This window comes from Chenopodium album, chromosome 12 (assembly GCF_948465745.1).
Source record: "Chenopodium album chromosome 12, dcCheAlbu1.1, whole genome shotgun sequence".
NCBI lineage: Eukaryota > Viridiplantae > Streptophyta > Magnoliopsida > Caryophyllales > Amaranthaceae > Chenopodium > Chenopodium album.
In genome coordinates this window covers 7,852,127-7,876,292 of record NC_137845.1, presented here as the reverse complement: position 1 = coordinate 7,876,292, position 24,166 = coordinate 7,852,127, and the positions used below count along the sequence as shown (strand labels likewise).

General features: G+C 36.3%; 1 protein-coding gene and 1 pseudogene across 3 annotated transcripts; both read right to left on the bottom strand.

Annotated features, from left to right (window-relative positions):
- Positions 1 to 281: 281 nt before the first annotated feature.
- LOC145570225 (uncharacterized) lies at positions 282 to 18,248 on the bottom strand (annotated as a pseudogene). The gene is made up of 25 exons (XR_014096416.1): positions 17,939 to 18,248; positions 16,188 to 16,570; positions 15,411 to 15,527; positions 15,241 to 15,323; positions 14,546 to 14,692; positions 14,248 to 14,396; positions 14,029 to 14,159; positions 13,811 to 13,933; positions 13,648 to 13,721; positions 12,712 to 13,296; positions 12,453 to 12,564; positions 11,261 to 11,398; positions 10,617 to 10,943; positions 10,148 to 10,421; positions 8,761 to 10,004; positions 7,763 to 8,165; positions 6,757 to 7,685; positions 6,598 to 6,663; positions 6,389 to 6,514; positions 5,848 to 6,092; positions 4,523 to 5,766; positions 1,748 to 1,832; positions 1,360 to 1,565; positions 740 to 893; positions 282 to 617 (listed from the first exon to the last, which is right to left on the bottom strand). The product of XR_014096416.1 is annotated as an uncharacterized LOC145570225 (transcript).
- A 1,304-nt stretch (positions 18,249 to 19,552) lies between these two features.
- On the bottom strand, positions 19,553 to 24,011 carry LOC145571852 (RNA pseudouridine synthase 3, mitochondrial-like). 2 transcript variants are annotated; one of them, XM_081630888.1, is made up of 9 exons: positions 23,521 to 24,011; positions 22,879 to 22,944; positions 22,596 to 22,754; positions 22,453 to 22,500; positions 22,275 to 22,355; positions 21,148 to 21,264; positions 20,943 to 21,044; positions 20,669 to 20,827; positions 19,553 to 20,028 (listed from the first exon to the last, which is right to left on the bottom strand). In XM_081630888.1, the coding sequence occupies exons 1-9, from the start codon at positions 23,863 to 23,865 to the stop codon at positions 19,654 to 19,656; spliced, it is 1,452 nt and encodes a 483-aa protein (XP_081487014.1). In that variant the 5' UTR covers positions 23,866 to 24,011; the 3' UTR covers positions 19,553 to 19,653. The 2 variants fall into 2 exon arrangements, with proteins under 2 accessions (XP_081487014.1, XP_081487015.1); XM_081630889.1 differs by having other exon boundaries at positions 22,596 to 22,765; positions 23,521 to 23,587.
- Between the last annotated feature and the right edge of the window lie 155 nt (positions 24,012 to 24,166).

Sequence of the window (24,166 nt, the reverse complement as noted above, 5' to 3'; positions counted from 1 at the left end):
TGAATAATATTACCAGAAGTGGTCTAATATTACAAGTCCATATCACAGAACTCAATATCAGCTTCTGAAATAGCTTTAGCAGTATAAAAAATGATTTTCATTGAATTTTTTTAGAAATATTAACCATGATTCAACCTACTAATATAGAAGCACAAATCATCCATCGGGGTTTTCTTGCAACACAATTGTTTCAAGACCTAAGGAACGACATATCAAATTCATAACAACCCTACGAGGTAAAACTCATAGCCACTGCGGCCAGAGATGTATTGGCACTATGATGTTATAAGTATTCAAGTAGCTTAATAACACAACAATCAGTGAGGTTCACAAAAAGAATTCACTATATACCTATGTGAGACAGGATCTTCATCGTGTTCTAGACAACATTTCCAACTATACAGTATTCACAGAAAAAATTGGCTATATCTGTTCACCTATGAAATACCAGTATCTTTGGTATAATCACAGCTATGTCGATACCGAAGTGGGATCTCTAACAGCAAGAATAAAGTAAGGATCCTAGCCATTTGCATCAACCTCTGGCATATATACACAAGCAAAACAAGGGCAGACTTAACGTATGTATGTACTTCACTGCTCCAGAGGATCTGAGGCTGTTGCCGAAAAACAAAAGAAAGGTGTTAGCCAAGAGCCGCTTATCAAATGATTAGTTAGCTCAAAGCAATAAAGGTGGAGAAAAGATTAAACAAAGAAAAAAAGAAGGAAAAGAACATACTTGAACTTTATCATGCTTTGATTTGCCAATAATACACCAGAACAAGATGATATTACAGTATAATAATTCATCTTGTGAGGGGATTGGTTCCTCGGGTCCTTGAGACATGCGAAGAGGGTGCCATATGTGCACATCTTCAACTCAAACAGCCAAGCTTCAAGAAATAGACAATATATAAGCAAAATTGTGCAGGAAAACCCACTCATGAAACAACAAAGAGAACAAATAACATACAGAGTATCCTAGATAAGAACTATGATAAGCTATGGAAGCACAATTGCATAAACATACATTCATCAGCAACAGAGACATATGAAAAATAAAATCAATTCTAAATAGCATGAAGGATTAAAGTTCGCAAACATGAACATCTACTTCACTGAAGAAAAGAAAATACAAAGAGTGCTTAACACAGATTAAGTTAACGTAAGGGACTAAGGGGAAAAACAGAAATCAAAATATTCTATCTAAAAAAAAAAACAGAGAAAAAAAAAAAATCAAAATTACACTGGTATAAAAGCTCTTGAAGATCAAGGGCTTCAAGGCTGCAAAAGCATCACTAATGTACTTAAGTATAAATATACAATGTGGTAACTCAAAATATAAGCTGACCAGTATACCTTTTATGAAGGCCATACATTCTGCATCGATGGTGTACCAACCAATAATCAGTTCTGCATGGAGGAAGTTTATTGAATTACATGAGAGTCAGACCTGGAAAACTTGAACCCTGCTCACTTTGCAGAATAGTGTTCTGTTACTTAAAGCAAATCACATCATTTATTCAAGTGATAGATAGTCACTACACAGTAACTGAATCCCATTCCTGGAAAATAAAAACAAGCTCAAGTTATTAGAATTTGAAAAACATGTATTAGGAAACACAAGTCTGACATAAATCACATCAGCAAATTTAGCAAAATTTCCCCTCAAAGGGCAGCATGTATGTGCAAGCACAGGGAAATCAATCACAAACGTAGCCTTCCTCAGATGGATTAAGAAATTTACCATATAATACGACATCATCTCTTTTTACTGGAGCTAAGTGATTCCACATTCTTGTCTTTCTTCTGTCTCTGTTCAGCTTGCAGGCCTACCAATGAAACAGTCAAAAACACAAACTTGAAAATCCATCCTTAAATGACAAAGTGGCATCATTTGCCCTCATAAAGAGCCAGATAACAATCAAATAGAGGAACTCACATCTTAAAAACGAAGTTATGAGAAACAGAAACACCCCACTGTATTTAAAATGCCCTTTTTTTTTTCTTACCATTATTATGGTATCAGTAAAATTTAATGATCATCTTTCATAGAGGAATTATGAAAAGCATGTATATACAGATTATCAGGAGACTTCCACCTGATCTTGCACCTTAAGCTACAAATTAAGCCATCTATCAACCGGATCAGACTCCCTTGCTCATCCTTTGTAGTGTTATTTACGTATATGAAGAAAGCAAAGGAAGCTCATTGATGAGTGTCATTTATGACATTATTTTCTAGCCTTGTTCCTAATATTTTAGGGTAGTCTCTGACTCTCTGTAGCATTTGAATCATATATAGTGAAGAATAGCAGCGGCCATCTTTTCTTGGTAGTGGCTAATTATGAAGAGAAGCTGAAAGGAACTCGTGTCCGTCAGGATATCCAAAATAGAAAAGAAACTTGCTGGCAGTGGCTCAAAGAAGGGCTTCAAATTACAAAATTTGGGTGTTTTGAGAATAATTTATGAAGATCTACAGATGTTTGGAAGATTTATTTACTGAGGAGATCCTATCATATAAGAAAAGTTAAGTCAAAACATAGATTATCCAAAATTCTAACTATTACATCTTCGATATTTTTTTGGGATTTTACTTGGGGAAACATTCTATCTTAACCCTATAAATCTCCATGGACATTCAGCGTTCAAAGAAGCTATCATTGGCCATTCTCCTTACTTCAAAATCGCTTACACATGTTCTCGTCCAGAAGGAACAACCTAGAGGAACTCTCTTTTTCTAGTTTGGAATTGACAATGTGTTCCCCTAAAAGATTTGCTTCTCTACTTTGTAACATGAGTGAGTAGTTCTTTTATGCTCAGTGGTGATTAGATAGAAGCCATGTAATCAGTATTTGAGACAATGATTCCGTATTATTCGTTATTTCTATTGACTTATTTTGAGTATTCATGAAATACTTGTTTTTTCTTATGAATGATGACTTTTGGCAGCCAACAATTAATTGAATTGAATTTCATACTCCCTCCTTGTTTATAAATGAAACGTTTTAAGTCCCATTTAACCTTTTGCACTTTTTATCTAATTCACTTTGACTAATGTTTGTGATTTATACATATGAATAAATAGTCATGTGGGTACTTGTTGGAATCGGCTCAATGAATAGTTTATTGATATTAAATTCATATAAATTTTACTTAATGATAATTAAAAATATTTTTAGTCAAAGTTTTGCATTGGCATACTTGCACAAGGGAAATGTTTCATTTATTTAAATACGGAAGGAGTACCTATTAAGGAGGTTAAGTCTGTAATTACTTAAGGGTCCTTACCCAAGCACCAATCAATAGTCAAGGGTGAGTTGTACTTCGCATGATCTAGGCTAAATCATGTTCCTATAATGTTGTGGACCTTGTGGTTGTCTAAGATTGATGAAGTCTTTCTAGTTTGTAATGCAATTGATAGTGCTAAATCTCATGCTCATAGTGTTGGGGTTGTTCTATTGTTAGGGTTAACTACTTAACTGACTAAACTTAAGGGTAGGGGAACTTATTCCAAGTTTTTGACAAACTATCTATCTTATTCAAAGGTTGATTGAAGTGTCGATGATATTGTACAATTACCTGACTACAGTCTAATGATCCAATAAGTATTTTCTATTATTAATTGTTCATATATTGTTATGCTAGTGAAACTTGTCGTTAATTTAGTTCTTTAACTCCCCCCACCCCCACCCCCCGAAAAAAAAAAGAAAAAAAAAAAGTGTGCTACATATTGTGTGGAACATCATTTACTAGTTTACTATTCTTAGATTCACTTTCTTCATGGGATCGTCTCTTACTTACCCTTTGGTAGAGTGGATATAATTTTGTGTGCACTTCGACAACAATCCACTGAGTTGCAAGTCATGCAACAAATAATAGCAACATGAAAATGGGCAAATCAGGGATATAAAGCATATAAGACAAAATAGCCCATTTCTTAAGCATGACATAAGATTAGAAGGTACTTCCAATAACATTACAAAAATATTTCCTTAAATTCATAAATCATGAAAGGCAAAAACTCCCACCAGCATTAACATTAGATTTCTTACAAATAAAGACAAGGTTAATCATTATATCTCTTCATAATCTTGAAATTAGGATGATTTATTTAACATGGAGAAAAGAAGATAACAAAACAGTCAGATGTTTCATTATACTACATTTCAAAATGATTCCCATTTTGGTCCATTTCAAAATGTTCATAACATGTTACCTTACTCAATGGTTGCCATATCCCCTTTTCTATCCTAGTATCTTAACCACCACCACCACCCCCCCCCCCCCCCCCCCTCTCTCTCTAATTTACACATGTCCATTTAATCTTACTTAATCAACATTTTTCTTACACCCCACCCATCTTTTAACACTCTCTTTTATTATATCACCTATTTGTTACACTCACTATCGTACAACAATCTCTCTCCTTTTGTCTCAATATTTGTGCAATTAGTAAATGTTAAGGTCAATGTGAAACAGAGGTAGTAGGATCTACAACATTATTGGAAGACATTTGTACCTCTTTGTTGCTTGGTCGATTTAGAAACACCATCTGTTGATGATGGAGAACGAGGCCTTTTGTGGGCCATGGTTCTGGCTGAGGTTTCAGGTTTCTTAGAAGGTAAAAGGGCTGAGGAAAGAAGGGCATCCACAGCCTCTCGCTGTTGCTTTCTATTAGAAATCATGTCCTTTGGCCTCTCAATCTCAGCAGGTCTCCCATCCTCATTCACGCCTTTACTTCGTACCTTGCTGTTAACATGCGATCTTAGACCTCCTTTATCTTCCTGGTGTTTAGAATGCCGTTCAACAGGGTCCTGGTTTTTAGAATTCCCTACAGGGTCCATTTTTTTTGAATGTCGTGCAGGTTCCTGATTTTTAGAATGTCGTACAGGGTTTTCAACTCCTTTTGACCCCAGTGTATCAGAGATTTTCTTAAGACCACTATTTTCACGCTCAAGCTGGTGTACATCCCTTGTATATTTACCTGTTTTCCCGCTCGTATGAACATGCTCACTTGACCCCGGTGAATTTGTGATTTTATAATGGATACTTTTTTCTTGGTCAGGTAGGTTGACACTCCTAATGTTTTTTTTCCCACTATGATGAATATTCTGCTGCTCAGCCTGCTTCTTACATTTCTCAGTAGTATCCTCTTTAGTTCTGGCAGTTTCAAGGCCCTCACTCGCAGAAGATTTATCATGCTTATGCTTCGTGTCCTTGTTCTTACTCTTCCTTCTAAAGTTATCATGATTACTTCCAATTTGCAATCCATGCTGGCTTTTCTTAACTTCTTCACTAACCTTGCCACAATAATCATCTGAACATAAGGTGTAGGTGGTTGTACCCAATATGTTCTCACATATGGACTTGTAAGGTCTTTTCACAGATATAATCAAATTCCGCTCCCTAGCATCCTTCATAAGAGCAGCCCAATCACGGTTTTTCTTCAATGTCCTCTCATTGCCCAAAATCCACAGAGAAAGCCTTGCTCTTGTGAGAGCAACATTCATTCGCCTAATATCAGCAACAAACCCAATACTGCTAGAATTCATTTTGGGCGTAGAATATGTATCCGAAGATCTAACTGTTGAAAGAATGAGTATGTCAACCTCCCGACCTTGAAAACCATCAATAGTATTAAATTCCATTTCTGAAGAAACAGATGATCCGAATACACTGGAAAATCTTGAGCGTAAAAGGGAAAGTTGGCTCTTGTATGGAGTAATAATACCAATTCTTTCACCAACGAACTCTGAAGAATACCTAAACAAAGCAAATAAGAATACATCAACAATTTTAAGTAATGTGGACAAGCATCACAAAATAATAACTAATAAGAGATACCTTTTCTGAAAAAACTTCACTATTTCAATGGCAGCATCTGCCTCACCCTCATTATATAGGGATGAAGACCCAGTATTTCTTCCATAGGACTCCTGACCATCACTGACATTATAGAAGACATAAGGTCCAAGACCCGGAGTCTTGTGAAAAGGTGCAGCTTTACTTGATGACAGAACACCGTCCAGCAACTTGCCATCATAAAAGTGCAAGGAAGGAAAACGACTAATCTCAGGATGCATTCGGTACTGCATATAAGAAACACCAATATTGCTCAGCAACTACATTAGAAACTGAACATTTTGACATAAGTAAGAGTCAGTTTGGAGAGGGATAATTGAAAACAGTTTACCAAAAGGCTATTTATTTCTATCAACAAATGAAAAAAATAACAAAAAGGCTATTTATTTCTATCAACAAATGAAAAAAATAACAAAAAGGCTATTTATTTCTATCAACAAATGAAAAAAATAAAAAAAAGGCTATTTATTTCTATCAACAAATGAAAAAAATAACAATCAGTAAGCAGTTGGGTTCAAGTTACTTGTTCAGTGAGCATAATGACTGGATAACCAGCCCTCTGTAAACGCTCAAACATGCTGCATTCGTACAAATATCTGCTGGCAACATTAGAAAGGACTGTCGCAGGAAGTTGCTTTGGGTCACCAACCTTCAAAACATGTTTATAAGTAAACATCAATATAAGATTGAATCTTATTCAGAACAAATAGGCCAACAGTCTTTATTACTCACCATGATGCATTTTGTGCCACTTGATTTTAAAAGCTGAAGAGGTATCAGAGTGGCTGGTTCCAAAGCCTACAGTAACAGAAGAATATCAAAGGTCCGAAGACATCAGAAATAATTCAGGGTGGGGGCAAAGTTCAACACAACAACTACCCTAATACAAACCTGTGCTGCTTCATCAATAACAACAGCGTCAAACAAGTTATGTTCAGACAGGTTCGCAATTTTACTATTAGACATGGACTCAAAGCATGCCGAATATAGATCTCCGCCGCACCCACTCAATGTTGTTACCACAATTTCAGCTTCCCTTAATATTGATCTCCTTAATTTATTCCTTAACACTCTAATTTCTTCACTAGTCTTCTTTTCCCGGGCTTGTATTGCTGCAAGCCTCATGTAAATCTCCTTTTTCTGATTATAAAGGCTTCGCAACCTAGCCTCCAGCTCTGAATTCGACATTTTCTTTCCATTATCAACTTCAAGATGTTCATCCGCAGAAGCACCATTTTTGTCTGTACTTTCATCTTTCAAATTAGCCCGTTTAGATTCATAGAATTTGATGCGGTCTACTGTCTTTTCTAGACTCTCACGTAGAGTTGTCGAAGATTCTACAATCAACTCATCCTTTCCATCTCCCACAGCCATCTTTTCTTCAGCAAGACGATGTTCTACCAGTGTATCAATGAAAAATGGTAATGAATTCGGATGTATTGTTTTTGCATTGCCAACACGTACGAGGTATGGTTTGTACATGTTTCCATCAGCACCATACAGACCTTCACCAGCTAACCTTGAAACTAATTCATCAACTGCAGCATTTGACTGAGCACAAACAAGCACCCTCTTTCTCCCACAGGACCTTGGCATTTTCACATCATTCCCAGCATTATCATTCAGTTGTCTAGCCAAGGCAGCATCCTGCCATGCCCTTGCAATAGCAGCAGACTCACTAATACTTTTCCGGAAATTGGTGAATGGAGTAGAGTTGTGTTTCAAATTGTTACCATATTGTTTGTCAATAGTTTTTGACTGTAATGATACTGCAAGCAGCGCACTGATAAGAGCCACAATAGTGCGTGTCTTCCCAGTACCTGTATATAAAGACCATCACATAACAGAAAGTAATTTGATACATTGCCAACTAATGTTGCATAGAAAAGCCACAAACCTGGAGGACCCTGAACAAGAGACAAATCGAAATCATTTCTAGAATCAGGGATTTCTAAAACTACACTGATTGCTTGAATCTGACTCCCATTGAAGGTTGACTTGAGCACTTGCTGCATTGGTCGCGACAGCTTGCTCAAATCTACCTTTCTATTCTGTGTAGAGGCATGAGAATGATCAGCAGGTTTCAAGATAACTGGAAGGGCAGGGATAACCTCAATTGAAGAAAGTGCTTGAAATTTTCGAAGTTGAGGCGTAATACTCATAATACGACTCAGATACCATTTGCTCCTCTCAAGAAGCTGCTTCCTAGCTTGATTTAAGCGTAAACATCCACTTAAAACATAAAATCTTATGAGAAGCATATTTAGCCTTCTTTTATTGTCTTTCTCACGTCTCTCCACCTAAGACACACCAAAGAATTACATAGAGTAGAAAAGCAACAATTGAGATAAATTGAAACTGACAAACAGTGCAATTAATGAGCATAAAAGAAAAAAAGTTTTCTGCAAGAATTCATGGAATCTTTTTGCTATCACAATTCCTCGACCAAAACAGACTAAGCAAAGAAATGTCTATGCTCTTTGGTCCCTAAGTTCAAGGAATGCACTATCCCTACTTTTTCAGTCCCATAATTACATTTTATTTCATTAAAAAACCTCTAATATACCTCCAAGCGTCTAATACTTGCATCCTTTAATATAAAATTAAAATAAAAAAATAATAAAAAAAAATAAAAACTATACCTAATTTCAAGAAAAATTAGATTTAAAAACCTCTATTATACCTCTAAGAGTCTAATACTTGCATCCTTTAAAAAAAGGATACAAAAATTGTAAATATTTAGATTATATGAGGTTAACTCCCAATATTACCCGTGCATAAGCACAGGGTACACTCCATTAGACATAGTAGGAAAGAAACATAAAAAGAGACCAAAGAGTATTTTACCAGGAATCAACTAGGAGTGATGGGGAGGAATAGATTATTAGTTCATACCTTTCCTACTAAGTATACGTTATGAGGAGAATTTTTTATGGGTTGTTTAGTGAGTAAAACTAAGTCATTCTCAGCACAACTGCTAGATGCAGAAGAACCAAGCTCGTCATGGACGCATCGAACAAGATGGAAGTCATCAACTCTTTCTACTGAAACCACAGATAAACTACCACAAGACATTTCTTCTAATAAAGACACCTCTTGGAAAGAACTGCGTAATTGTGCTTTAAACTCTTCCAAGATCAAGGGCCGGAAAATGTCGACATACTGCTGAGGTGACTCAAAACATATTGGAACCTCCTTTAAACCAAGCGGTGTCTGATTTTTCTCTTGATGATCAGTATCTAAACCAACAGCAGCAAAATAGTCCATCTCCAGTATTGCCCTAAACCATTCATCCATTTTTGGAGGCTTCAATCGTCTGGCTGCTGCCTCCATCTTACGCAAATATACAGATCTGCTATCAATAGGATCTGCAAGTTGAATGACTTTACGTTTAGGAAAAGAGGAAATCTGCGTTTTCAAAGATGAATGATTACGTCCGGCAGACTTCAATGCAGATTCTAATGGATCTTCAGTATCACGCACAATTTCCTTTAAAATTGAGTCATTCGAACCAGAAACTGCCTTTTTCTGGGCATTAACCAAATGATTGTTTTTGGCAGTTTCAGCAGGGAAGGATCTAGCCGTGGCTTTGTCAAGTGTGATGCCTTCTTTTGGAATACTCTTAGGGACATCAGTTTCTCCAATCTGCTTGTCTTTTATTTTGGAAAGAGATGTTGATGTCAGGGCATGTTTTGTCACAGCAGGTTTTTGAGACTTTGGTGCAAGCACATCTTTTGGAGCTCTTTCTTCAACAACCTCTGACAAAATCCTTGCAGGGCCAGATTCAGAATAGCTCTTTTCAATATTGGATTGCATAACTGACTTATCGGCAGAGGGAGCCAAAACATCTCCCTTAGTTGGTTTTATAGCATCACGAAGTACAACAGGAGGTTCCAAAATTTCAGTCTCATCATCTGATAATAGAATCACAGGGTCACTATTTCTGTTTCTAGTGGCCACACTGTCCAAAATTTGCATAGAAGATTCAATATCAAAAGATGAACTCTTCTTCCCAGCTGCCAATCCATCTGAAAGTGATTTTGACTTTGGAATGCATTTGTCAATATATGAAACTTTATTTGACAATGAAACAGAAAGATGTGATACTTGCTCCTTCAATGAATCCGTTGGAACCTCATCTGCTCAGAAAACCATTAGACATAGGCCAGCACAAGGAACATAGTGAGCAATTATAAGTAAGACATAGTTAAGTTTTATTATAAAACAATAAAAAAAAATATATATAAAATAAAAAAGGGCCAAACAACAATTCCTAATGCACCTGATGCAATCAACTTTTCAATAACTTTGACAATCGCCTCTGCTCTTTCATTGCATAAACTCTTTAGCAAAGCAGGCAAAGAGGTCATAGACAGTTTCCAGTATCGAATAACTGCTTCCAGTTCAGACTTTCCCCAATCTACCAGATCATGTAGCCAGCTCATGTCGGATAATCCATTCATCTTCCTTGAATTTTTCCCAAGAAACACCTCAGATGATTGTGTAAGTTCCCCGAACAAAATGGGCAGGATTTCAAGCAAACGGACACAAGACATCTGTAACAAGTAAAAATATTGATTACATTCATCTAACCATACCAGACAAGCATGTAATTTGATGACACAACAAAGATTTTTCAAAACCTTTAAAAAAAAAAAAGGTTAACAAAACAAGATATATATTGCCTCACATCACATACAGTCAATTTAAAGACCAAAATAAACAAAACATAATGGGGATTGATAAAGTACCTGTGAGATTCTATAATCCATAAAAGCCTTTCCTTTGTGCAAGCACTTTTTCACAGACGGCCATGCAACTTCAGCAAGCTCGGAGCTGAAGCTCTCCCAAAGTTTCTTATCTACCTTGGACAATTGTTTTCCATCATTCACTTGCAATGAACTGAGGTTCAATTGCTGCAAGAACCCACCTTGAGATGCGAACTTAAGACTTAGCTCATCAGAAGAATTTCCCACTGGGTGAGCAGCAGGTGAAAACCCTTCTTTAAAAATTTTGCAAAGGACAAAAAAGAAATGATGCAGACTCTGGAAATTGACAAGAACAGAATCCAACTGTACCTGAAATAATAGAGAGCGGAGACTTCCAATATAAGGAATGGCCTTGTCAAATATTTAAATCTCAACTGCTGAAAATTTCCTTATTCACGATAAACTAGAACATTGGAAAAATGTTTATTCTACTATGGTGGTTATGAATTTATGATAGCATCATTGGTGATGTTTTCTAAGGCAAAGCACTACATTATTGGCATCGATAACTGATCATTCAATAATAACCTACAACATGACATGAACTCTAAGAAATATGACCTGAGCTCTAATTATAAAAATTAAAAAAAAGTTAAAAATCAACTAAACCATAGACAAAGTTTTACCAGCTTCAAAGCATGCTTCAAGCCTTGTAAAATTGCAGTCAATGAAGATCCTGAACAACAGAGAAACTGTAATCCAGAAGCAAGGCCACGTGTGTCCGAGACATGCTCCAAAATACGCCTACCAACTTGCCTGACATTCTGCATCAAGCAGCAAGGTCTTCAAAATTTATAGCACCCAAAAAAATGTACAGCTATATACCTAAGTTTATGTAAAATCAGAAATAATGAAAAATAAAATTAATTTTTTTGCAAGAAACCACCTAATAATTAGACAATATATAGATAGCCAACTAATACATTTTTATTTTTAAGACACACTTTCATCTGTGGTACTATACAAAACATTATAAGAGCAAAAATCAAAGAAAGCCAGTGAGAAAGATATAGAGAATATGGAGGTTTAGGCAATACTAGAGGCACTAAGTTTGAAGGAGGAATGAGATAATTGTGCTTAGGGCAAGGTTTAAACAAAAAATAGTAAAACAACTAGGCATTAAAGTCTAAAAATTTCTAAATACTCTATAAGTGAGAAAGGAAAGAAATAACAATAAGAGAAAAGAATAACACTTCTGTCCCAATTTGATTAGACCATTTGCTTCTTTTAATTCAGTCTCCAAGACATCTTTGAACAAAAACATCTTTACTTGTGTGTTATTATAGAAGTCATATAATGCTCATATTTTGGATGAAAAAAAAAAACCGACAACAAATCTAAACTTATCCAACAAAACCAAAATTTTAAGATCATATATGAGACTATTGGTGAAGAATGGTATTGAAGGAGCTTGGAAATATTTACACCAAATCTCAAAAGTTTGAGTTAATAATAGACGCGTGTGAGTTTGTGGTGTATTAGGTCGTTCAAAAGATGTGACAAATTCTTATTGGGCAAAGTGTTTGAAAAGGCGCGCCTAGGCGCTAAGGCGTTAGGGGTCATGCGCTTTTTGTGGTCTAGGCGAGGCGATTTCGATGATATACGCCTCACTTCAATAAGACGCGCCTTAGGCGCAAGGAACTTTGAAACGCCTTGGTGCGCCTTGAGCCTTTTATACATTGATTGGGCAATTTACTAAAATCTCGGTGTGAGTGTATTAGGTCGTTCAAAAGATGCAATAATTCTTATTAGGTAATTCACCACAATCTCCTTCAATAAAAAAGCATTAAATTCAACAATGGAAGTTTTGAGAGGTACATCATTAGGGTCTGAAAGCAAAAGGATCAGACTTTCACCCATCTGTGGCTCCCAAGTCCACTGCCTCCGAAGCTCTCCTTGCTCCAGTTGAATTATGAATTGTGCAGCTAACCTATAAGAAACACAATTGCATACAATTTTCAATACTGCAGATCCAATTAACCTTCCACAAAAAAGAGGCCAATCAAGAAAGTTTCCACTATCACTGTAAAAACAGTCTTCCGTAAATTGCAGAGAAGAAAGCTTTAAAAGCACCAACCTTCGAAAGGTTCTTATCAAAGGGATACACATTGTTGACACCCTTACTGAATTTTTTGATACCTTCCCATCTCCACTGTCATCAGAACCAGAAGGGCATTTCCAACCCAGAAAAGCTGCAACTTCAGCAGCACCTGAGGAAAGCCACGTTTTAACAGGAAGTGACAGCTCAGAGTTGTTTTCAGGCTCCACCATGGAAAATCGAGATAAAGCCCACAGGACAGCCTTAGCAATTGATACTGGTAGGATTGAAGGTTCAATGTCAAGCAAAACATCAAACCACAGCATAGGAGCACACATCCATTCAGTGTATTCCTGACAAACAATATTGCTTTGAAAGGTAAATTCATTCCAGCAACAAACATATTTCTTGTCATCCAGCACAAAGCATGAAGTAGCATCATCAATTTCTTCACTCAGTTCAAAGAAATTGCTACTATCATCTGTTGAAGTCTGGCAGTGCAATAAGGAGGACAATAATGCAGTAGCATCCGATACAATAATCGTTTGTACAAGATCGATGGCAGGTTGGCGCAGAGAAGAATGGAGTGTCAGATCTTTCAAAGATGACACAAGAGAAGGCCCCCTGCAAGGAAATAGCACCAAAATGGCCATTGATGAAGTTCAGAGGAAAGAGGGAACAAAAACCAAAAAAAAAAAAAAAAAAAAAAAAAGAATAAATATATCTGATCACCTTAATAACCAAATTAATCAAATGCATGTAGTGTTGTAGTGTAGTAAAATATGGCTATCATAGAATATGGAAACAACAATGGCATATCAAGATAGCCAAAGCCCAACAGTCAATTTTAAATTTGATGCAAAACAGCAAAAGAAATACATGAACCAATAATAAATAAAACTGCATAAAGAATCTTAATTGTGCACAACATTTCACATCACATAAAATTAATTATGTTGAGAGTATGATTCTTACCACATGTGAGCACACTCAAAAGGTGGGCTAGGCGGGTTCATCTTGTAACCACGATGGACAATAAGAAAAGAAATCTGCAAAGGATATAGAAAACAAACTTATCTACTCAGAAATTACTAGAGCCATATATTCAACCTATACCAAATTTTGGAGGGGGAAAGACCTGGCATGCCTTTTTCCTCATCAGCATGCTAAAGTTACTACTCCTTGTTACTTGATGCAAGAGAAAGTATAAGAAATGCCTACGTTGCTTTTCGAATTCTCCATCATGCAAAGATTCAAGAGACTGCATAGAGACAAGCCCCATTGATTACTGCTAGTGGGAAATATAGGAGACACTTAGACAGCTAAGGTGAAAGTGATAAATAGCCAGTCACATGCCTGCAAAAGTGGCTGGAAAAGATCAAATATTTCTTTATGGGTTTTCTCATTTCGTGTATGAAAACATTGACTAAGTAAAGAGTCACGCATAACACTTGGTGGCAATGATGTTCTCAACCAAAGTTTACAGCCTGAAAAGAATATAGGAAGAGTCACAAAGTGATGTGATCAAATGAAATTAAAAGAAGAGAATACCAACAAAAATCAGTTAAAACATACCCAAAATCTCAAAGAGCAACCTCATGCAATTGACTGCATGAGAAAAATCAGGGGAATCATCGCTGATGTGATCCAGTACAAAATTGAGAAAAACAGGATATGGTTCCAATATCCCATCTTCTAGTGCAGGAGGTTCCAAAAAAGAAAGCCTTCAGCAAATCAATATGAGGACATAATTAGCTGGGTGAGTACAAGAAGTGAAGTCCCATGCTTTCAAATTACCAACGGTGCAGAGCCACATTAATTACATCTAAAGGTTCTATCATCCACATTAATTGAAGGCCAGACAGATACATACAATGCTTTGAGTCCCAACCATATAGTAACATGATCCATCTGCGCTCTTGGCCTTGAATTTTCAGAAGTTGGCTGCATCGCATCACCAGTTAGAAAGCCAATGCATCTCTTAAGAAAAGGCTGGAGAGGTTCCAGCTCTGCAGCAGACCTTGCAAGAGAAGATATTGATGTAATGTTCCAATATAAAGAATTGAATTGATTCACTCTGCAACCTTGTTTGAGATATAATTTGATGGGAACTTAGGCATGCATGATGTATTTAATCATTTACCTATGAACATCAAATCTATGAGCAGAACTATGATTGGAATTTGTTTCTCATCCCAAATCCTCAATAATTTTCAATTTAGCCCCAGGCCTCAAGACTCTTCAAAATATGCATCAAAATAAACTTCTCGTGAACAGTCATTTTGCAAAATAAAAATTAATAAAACCACATCATAATGATTTTAGATCGATCGGTTACAGCGGATGCCTCACATCTCATGTTATATGGGTATATGTAGACATGTAGTACTACCATCACCAGTGAAACTTAGCACCATATTCAAGTTTCAACCCAAAAATACATAAGATAATAGAGGTCAGCAGTTAGCTTGGAAATCCAGATTTAGCATATTATACAAAACAATTCCACAAGAACACTATAACTAATATCGAAACGTAAAAATACTTTCAAGTGACAGGGTACAATACCTCAACTTTCCCAAATTACCAGCTAACCGATGGCCAATAGATCGTGATTTTCTGCTTTTGAAAAAAAGTAAAGCGTAGACACCCTAATGACAGCCAAATTCAGGGAATTGATATCAATAGCACAGTACAGGCACACAAGACTAATATATCAGACCTAAAAGTAAGAATACCGGAAAGTGCTGTTGCTTGGCTAGTGCTAATTCATGAGCATCATCAACAGCCTCAATCAATTTTTGGAATTCGTTGACAATGAACTCGTCGTCCAACAATATAGGGAACGTTAAGACCTGCAAATAAAATATAGATGCAACATCATTCATCACAACACAAAGAAACAGCCTCCATATGTATGGGCATATGGTGTATAAGAAATATACATGCTGTATATAATACAGAATTAGCTGGCTATACCATCATAATTGCATGAAAACAAAATCAATTACACAAAAGCTTGTTATGTCAAGAAGAGGCCTAGAGGGAGAACCAAAAAGAGTAATCAAAATTATCAAACAGAACATTACCACAAAAGAAAGGAAAAAAGTTCCTTGATGTACTAATGCACTCAGATAGAAAGAATACAAGTATTCACAAGCCATAAGAAGAGCCATGCAAAGGCTGGCAAGCAGGCCCTTATAGGTTTGACATGAGAGGATATTTTCTTAGTGGACTTTATCAGAAACACATTTCTCAGCCAAGAGAAGAAAGAAAAAATGACATAATAAACAAGTGTGCCTATGTTCACAGCTATGAAATAAATGGCACAGATCAACAGAAGGTAAAAGAACTAGAGACATTGTCCTTCCAATGAAACCAAAAATAGAATGCAGATACAAAACATATAGGAGTAATACGGTACATTCAATTAGATTCATCTAAAAATAACCCAAATTCCTGTTTCAAAATCTTATATACATAATGATCAATCCAAAAGAGGCAACGTAGCATACCTCAAACATTAAACTAACAATCTCAGCATTATCATGATCAAGATGATACTCCTTGTGCAAGTCTTGAGTTTGCTTCTTTTATGTGTTCAGAGACTCTTTCTTCGTCAAGGCGCTGCAATATACTAAGTAGGGGAGAAATAAAACTTGACTCATATTCAGCTTTGTACATCTCTTGGGCTTGGTGGTGCCGAGAGATGCACTCTGTACACCTCCTCATTTCTTGAGATACCCTACCCCATAACATCTTAAGAAGGGAATCATCGCTCTCAACCTTATAGTAATTGAAAAATGTCTCTAGAAAAGGACCCATTATATCCCAATATCCACACCAAGGATGATGCGAACTGGGCAGACAAATCAAGAAATTGTATGCAGATGAAAACCTGAATCAGACAAATAACCAAATTTAAAGGAGATTAGGGCAAGAAGTTTCATGTGTTACACCCAAAAGCGCAGCGGGGGGGGGGGGGGGGGGGGATGGGGGTATAAAAATGGAGCAGCATACCAAGTGAACAACCTTATATACTGAATAAAGGAATATGGAAATACATGGAGTAGCATTCTAAGAAAATATCTGCATTATAGTTTTGTCCAAAACTTCTAAATTATACATGCATGAGAGTTAAATAGACAATTTGATATACTTGCAACTTTCTACTATATCCGAGAAAAGCAGCCTCTAAATTTCAATGTATGCCGGATAACAAACATAAATACGGAGTACAAAGCTGACAACCAATCCAGCAACACCACAATCCAGCAACACCACAGCAGCGTTTCAGCTATTGAAAATTTCAATACAGTGACATTACCTTATCAATGATTCAAAGTGAGTTACTAACATTAGTACCCAAGCAAAAGACTTCATAAGTTCAAGAAATCAACCCATATTCAATTGAACAAATCATCAATAATACTTCCTCTGTATTACTAAACTTGCAACACTTACCTAAATTGGATGTTTCAAAATCACAAATAACACTTTCTTACTAAACAACTTTTTACAAATTTCCACACCTACTTTATTCATACTCCGGCAACTCTTTTTCTCTCCCCCCTCTGTCTTCCATAAGGTATACAGTTTACTTTTAAAATTTTGCCTCTCCCCTCTTACATTAAACAATGTCCCAACTCTAAGAGTTGTAATTTTAGTAAAAACGGAGGAAGTATCTATCATCTTCTATGCTATACAGATTCGGCTGCCTCAAACTAACCATCCTGAAACAATCAATGTCACACACTCACACTAAATACAACATTCCTTTTCAAGCATCAATATATCTTTTATACTGATTGATTTACTTAACCTAAATTACTCACCAAAATTTATGCATGTTCCATGTTTGGCAATTATACATACATAATCCTAAACTCAAAACAAGCAAGCACAATAATGAATACTCCGTACTACTCCTATCACGAAAACATTGTCACGTTGTCTCAACCCCTCGTAAATTTGTGGTTACACAATCATAATAATAGATTATTCTTCTTAAGTTCTTTCAACCAATCAATTTCTGGAGTAGAGGTACACTGGAAAATCCAATCATGAAACAGTTTTATTCCAAGAAATGCAACTTTTAAACTTTTTCCGTACATTTTAAAATAGTATCCAAAATGTCAAAACAAGTATATAACGAAATTTAATCTCTTAAATGTGTCGAGTAGCACGAATCACTAAGAAAATCACTGGAATTCAAAATCACCAAAATAACAATCAAATTCAAGAAAAAAAATCCAAAAAAACAGACCAATTTTCTTTAGCTTGTTGAATACGATTCAGGCGAGAAGAATCATCACAACTATGATCATCGTCATCCTCTTGTTCCTGGTCTTGTTCAATAGCTCTCCATTGATCGAGAAGTTCATTTCTGCTCTTCAGTATTCTCTCCATTGATTTTACTTTGCGGCGAAGAAGGAGGAGGAGAGAGAAAAGTGTGTAACAATGGCGGCGGTTCTAGGTTTCCGACGCCGTCGATGAGAGGAGAGAGAAATGTTTCCGACGCCGGCGAAAGAGGAATTAAAGCGCGGGGAATGGGGGTTTTGAGGACGAGGGAGAGAGGGAAGTGAGGAGTTTGATTTTCCCCAGAATTTATGGGTTTTTTTATTTTTTATTTTGTTGGGCCAATCTTCAAAAACGATGCTTTGCTCAGGGTTCAAGGGTTGTCTACGCTTTTTTTTTCCCTCTCAACAAAAGAAGAAGAAAAAGGAAAAAAAAAACCTAGTGTTCTCAGTTCTCACTTCTTAGTTTTAACCAATTATTAAATTACTCTATCCGTGTTTTTTTAAATGCATCACTTAGATTTTTCACATATCATGGTTGACTTATTTTTTTCACCTCTATAAAATAAATAAATGTTATTATATAATATATTGTTAGATTCGTCATAATATCTTGTTTCATAATATAATTTTTACTAATTAACAATTAAAGATTTTAATAGTCAAAATTGTATCTCGACAAATATGCCTGTCAAACTGATCCAAATAAAAAAAAACAGAGGGAATACTTAGCTACTATCCCGTTAAAAAAAATAATAAATTACTTAGCTACAATTACGTCTTCATGGGAACAAATGGAAAACTTGATTGCTATTAATTACGAATGAAAAATAGAGCAACAACCTTACCACTATTGTCTATTGAGCAACAAGTGTACCAGTGGAGCAACATACAATTTCTTTGTAATTAGACCAAAAAAAAAAAGGGTACTTCTTACAACACATTTGGTGTGAAATGTGCTCTATGGATACTTCTTCCTTTTTGTTATTCATAAAATTATCACTTTGGTCCTACAAAAGTTACAAATGGTGTGACTTTTCATCACAGAAGTCAGCTTCAAATTGTTGTAAGTCTTGTAACTTTGAAAATATGATGTGGTACACTAAGATATTAACTATTAAGACTATAAATGGTTGGTACTTACTAGTTACTACTATGGAATATGGATTCCTACTTTCTTCACTTGTTTGATTTTTCCATGAGCAAGTGCTATTTGACTGTAACAAAATTGTGATATGATCTGGGAATGACTTAGAATTTGAGCTTCAGTCCTTTTGATACGTGAAAAGATGAACAATTGAACATGATTTTACTAGGCCAGAAATAGTACTCTCAAGAGTAGAATATACTTTCTGAATGAAATTTTTTTATCCCAATAACTCACCTTCTCCCTCTTATCCCCTTCATCCTATACATTTACCTTTTCTCTCAACTTTCTAATGGCCTAGGTACTCCGGTATTATATCTATGAACGTAGCATGATAGAACAAAGCGCTGATCTAACTGAGACTTTTAAGGAAGCGTGTGAAGAGAAATTCAGAAAAGGTACTGACTTACTGAGAGGAAATTGAACCTGAAGATAGTATGCAAACTTTTATTTACATTGACCTTGCAAAATTGTACAGATTGGAGTGCAGTCTAAATAATTTATACATCTGATGATCTGAAATGAGCAGGGTGTAATTCAGACCAAATAAGAAGACATGACATTCCAACTGATTTTCATGTGTGAAGGCATAGGTGCAACAACTCGGAGGACATCCGGTTTCTCATTGAGCTTAGGGTGGTAGTCTGCAGACCTCTGTCCTAAAACTCTGAGGAACTTAGCTATGTTAGGGAGAACGAGTTCTCTGCAATGGAGGTGTAGTAATGGAACTTTAGATAAAACACTTCCTTTCTGAATGTCCAAACCTTCTGGCCGCCGCAACTTGTAAGGCTGGCCACTTATTGGCTCAATGTCAACTTGAGGTGTCTGCTTCCACTTCTGATGCACAAACCAACCATACTTGTAATCACCCACAATGGGAGTGCCAAGAGCTTCAGCACAGTGGACTCGCAGCTACAGGTGGCACAGGGATATCATGAAATTATCATCATTTCCAATTGCATAAGAAATGCTTCAGTTTCAATTAAAAAACTGAACATCAAAATGCATCAAGACATGGCCCTTAGCAAAAACTTCATTACCATGAGAGGAATATTGGTAAGCACTGAGCTCTAAACTCCTTTTTAAATGTCCTATCAATGACATTTTAATATTTTTACCTAAATTCATTATGCGGTGGTCTGTATTTTCCGACTACAGCATCAAAAAAGATAGACATCCAACAGTCCAACTGCATGGTGTTCGATTCCTTTGAGTTAGCTGACTTGCTTAACCCGACAAAAATACTTTTATCATACCTGATTATACAAAATTTCAAGAAACCTAATCCCCTTAACAGTTCTAAGTAAAAATGGTACAGAAAGATATTTTACCATTTTTACTCAAAGAACAGCAAATATGGCTTGTATCTTCTTTTACTATGTGCATGATAGGGAAGAAAACCTAACGCATTGCTGGTGCATCAGAATTTCTCATAGTCAAGCAACCAAATCAGCTATAGGAGTGTCTTAATTTATATTCCATGCGTTGGTTAAGAAGCAAATAGACATGGTAGCTAGCTTACGATAGTGACACAGAAGAGGATAAAGTTTACCTGATGTTTCCAGCTGGTATGTGGTCGTAGTTCAATCCATGAACACCCATTGATCATAGGGCCAAGTACCCGATACTCAGTCAAAGCTTCTTGATAAGCTTCTAAACCTGATGGATGAGCCAGCATTACCCTCTCAGATTTTCCATCATCAAGAAGCACCTGTAAAAAAAGGCTCCCAAATTTTATAAACCTGATATATGAACAAAGAAGTACCAAAAGCACCTTTTTTTTCCTGTGTGGGGGGCGGAGGATGTGTCAGAAAACGAGAGAAAACCTTTGTGAGAGGAGCACATATTACACCTTCCTTTTCTCTGGGGGATCCTATGACCAATGCCCAATATTTCATAAATGTAGCTCCACATGCATCATTCCAGGCCTAACAAATATACTTAATTTAGATTTCAAGATTTGCAACTTCAAACCAAAATGTAGACTAGAAAATCATCACTAAATATTGACAGATGGATGAAAATCAATACCAGACATGATGTGTTTGCAACATTCATATTGCTGAACAGTTTTTGAAGATAAGAAGTGCTCTCCTTTGTCCTTCCCATCAAAAGGATACCACTACTTTCTCTGTCAAGACGATGTACCTTAAAAGAGACAGGTTGGTAAATAATAATATGGATGAAATAGTATTCCATATTTTCTGATCTGACAAGAGGGGAATATCAGATGCACTAGTAGAAGCATTTATATGTCAAAATAAAAAATAAAAAAAAAAACAACTAAGGAGAAAATTCTATCAATGATAACATAACGGATTATATAGTACCCCAAAGGCCCATAAATAATAGCAACAATGAGCAACAAGCTTGCTCTTACAGAGCCTAGTAGCTTACACATAAGCTAGGAGTCAGACGACCAACTTGATGTACAAAGACTCTGTGAAGACATAAAGTTACCAAACCAAGCAAGCTTTTCATGCTCAATACTTCATTGGCTGAGCTTTGGCTAATAGGAAACAATCCCCACAGCTCATTGCATACAATGTCATAAATTTGAGGTATGATAATTATATCTTTAAGTTTGAGTCTAATTTTACATGAATGTCCTATGTGAGTGTTAATTATTACTTTCAATTAAGTCATTTCTTCATTCACTACCTTTTATTACCACCTACAGGTATGGTAAAGAGTAAGTACTAACAATGAAATTTAAAGAATGGAAACACTGGATAGTTCAGCAAAAATATTTAGATTGGATGTTCAACTATCATCTTCTTACTCTTAATCTTCCTCAATTTTCCAATTCATAGAACTCATTTAGCTTATAAATGACACCGAATTTGTTCTTATATGCTCAAAATTATTGCACATGAATACACCAAGCAAATGGTCACCTGTTGAGACAATTTTATCAATAGAGTTCCAAATCAGAAAAGCAATAGGGAAAGAAAAAAGAACAAAATATACACTCTTCAATGACCATGGTTCAAGGAGCCCCAATCCCCCAACTATAGACTGGATGCAATGTCTAATGGGCATACAAATACTACTCATATTCGCAATAGATATCACTAAATAAGCATGCACTGTTCATCAATAATACCAAATGCCAAGCATATACTAACATACTACAAGCAATTGTGACAAAAGCTTACCAACTGAGGACCTTCCTCATAATCATAAGATAAGGCAGCAGCAGCAAGAGCATCCATGCTATTATGAACTGGCAAATTCCCCTGTCACAATGCAGTAATAGAAAAAATGAGCATTGATTGCAAGCAAACATTATTCTACAGAAAAAAAAAAAAAAGACATGCTTTCTAATGCAGTCACCTGCACGGGCAATTTTGGAGGCTTGTTAAGCACAATAATAGCTGAATCCTGAAATTTACAGCAGAAGAGGAGGAATCAGGAAATCAACAAACCGATGAGAAAAAATTAAACATTAACATCAAATATGATAGCTGGGGACCTGCCTTGTACTTAACAAGCCTCTGCAAGTAAGCTATTTCATCAGCATTGGGATTCAAAGTTCCACATGGTATGGGATCAAATCTCCTTGAAATCCTACTTTCAGCAATTGACACAGGTACAAGGATTTTCGTACCTGCCTTCATGGCTTCATTGTGCTTTATCTGTAGATAAGCTGTAGAATTGTAGGAAAATTAAACCGACATGGAAAATACAGGCAGGAAGAAACTGCAAGTGTACACATTATTAGATGACTTTCTTCAATCAAATGACTCAAATGGACATTACCTTCCTCATAGACGTCTTCCCTGGGATGCTCGACGAGCCTTTTGTACTCAGATATTCTATCTGCACCTATAACCGAGATACAACATAAAAAGATTAGCACACTTCCATTTCCCAATTCTTAATCACATGCCACTATTTTAATTTTCCCCTCATACATCAATTCCCTTAACCTAAAGCCTAAACTTTCAACATAATTTCAGAGGTGCAACAATCATAGCTAGTTACATTTAATTCTAGTAAAATTCTGGCTAGCTTACAAATAAAGGAACTCCTAGATGTTAACTCACTCGGATAAATGATTAATTAGTGAAAATTTTTACTATATCCCCATAAAATTTACATGAACAATACCCTGAAACCTGAAAGTTCGTTCATTTCAATGATTAATTTCTAGAAACAATATACTTCACCCCAGAAATTTACATGAACTATACCCTGAAACCCAAATTTAATACATACCGATGATCGATTAAAGTCTAAAAACACCCGTAAATTATACATAAAGTCATAAACAATACCCAGAAATTGAAATATGATAATTATACAACTAAATACAATTCATTGCACAGGATCAAGAACTACTCAAAACATAATAAAACCAGCAATGAGCCAAACATAGAAGAAGCAATCGTATAAACTCACAAGGCCTTTATTGAAATGAGACTGAATAACTGAATCATGAACTTCATCAAAATAATACTTGACCCAACTGATTGCAGTAACACGGGTATGCTGCTTTCCATTGGGGCATTTCGTCGAACACTTGGCGGGCAAAGGGTCAGAAGGAAACGGAGGAAGAGAGAGAAGTTGACGGGGTTTTGGGCCTTCCTTTGGGCTTCCCAGATGGGCTATATTGTTCACGACCCGAATCACTTGGTCGGGTCCAGTGGGCCGGGGCGGCGATATTCGGGAGTAGTGTCGAAGGGCGGTTGTTAGTTGGTGTGGTGAGTGGAAGTAGCGGTGGTTTCGGTGCAGGAAGATGGTCATGGTTAAGTTTGAGGATGACTTTGATGTGAAAAACTGTGAAGAATGAGTTAGTGAAGTGGGGTTGGTACTTCCTACTTCGGACGGAAACTAGTTGACTAATTTTTTTTTTTTTGGTGTTTAGAGAGCTATAAAGACGGGGGTGAGAATCGATCCAAGTATCTCATGGATTACTGGAAGATAGTATAGGGAAAGTTGCGGGGTTGCCTGTGTTTGGCTGCGGCAGCTTAATTGAGATGTTTGATACTTGTTATGGTTATGGTATTGCCCGATTGGAGTATGGGTTACTTTTTTAAGATTAGGT

Excerpts from the sequence above, each read along its gene's own strand:
- LOC145571852 (XM_081630888.1), bottom strand. The coding sequence starts at position 23,865 with ATGACCATCTTCCTGCACCGAAACCACCGCTACTTCCACTCACCACAC. Across the intron at positions 22,501-22,595 it reads AGAGGCTTGTTAAGTACAAG|GATTCAGCTATTATTGTGCT; the intron begins GCAGGTCCCCAG and ends TGTAAATTTCAG. Across the intron at positions 21,265-22,274 it reads ATGAGGAAGGTCCTCAGTTG|GTACATCGTCTTGACAGAGA; the intron begins GTAAGCTTTTGT and ends GTCTCTTTTAAG.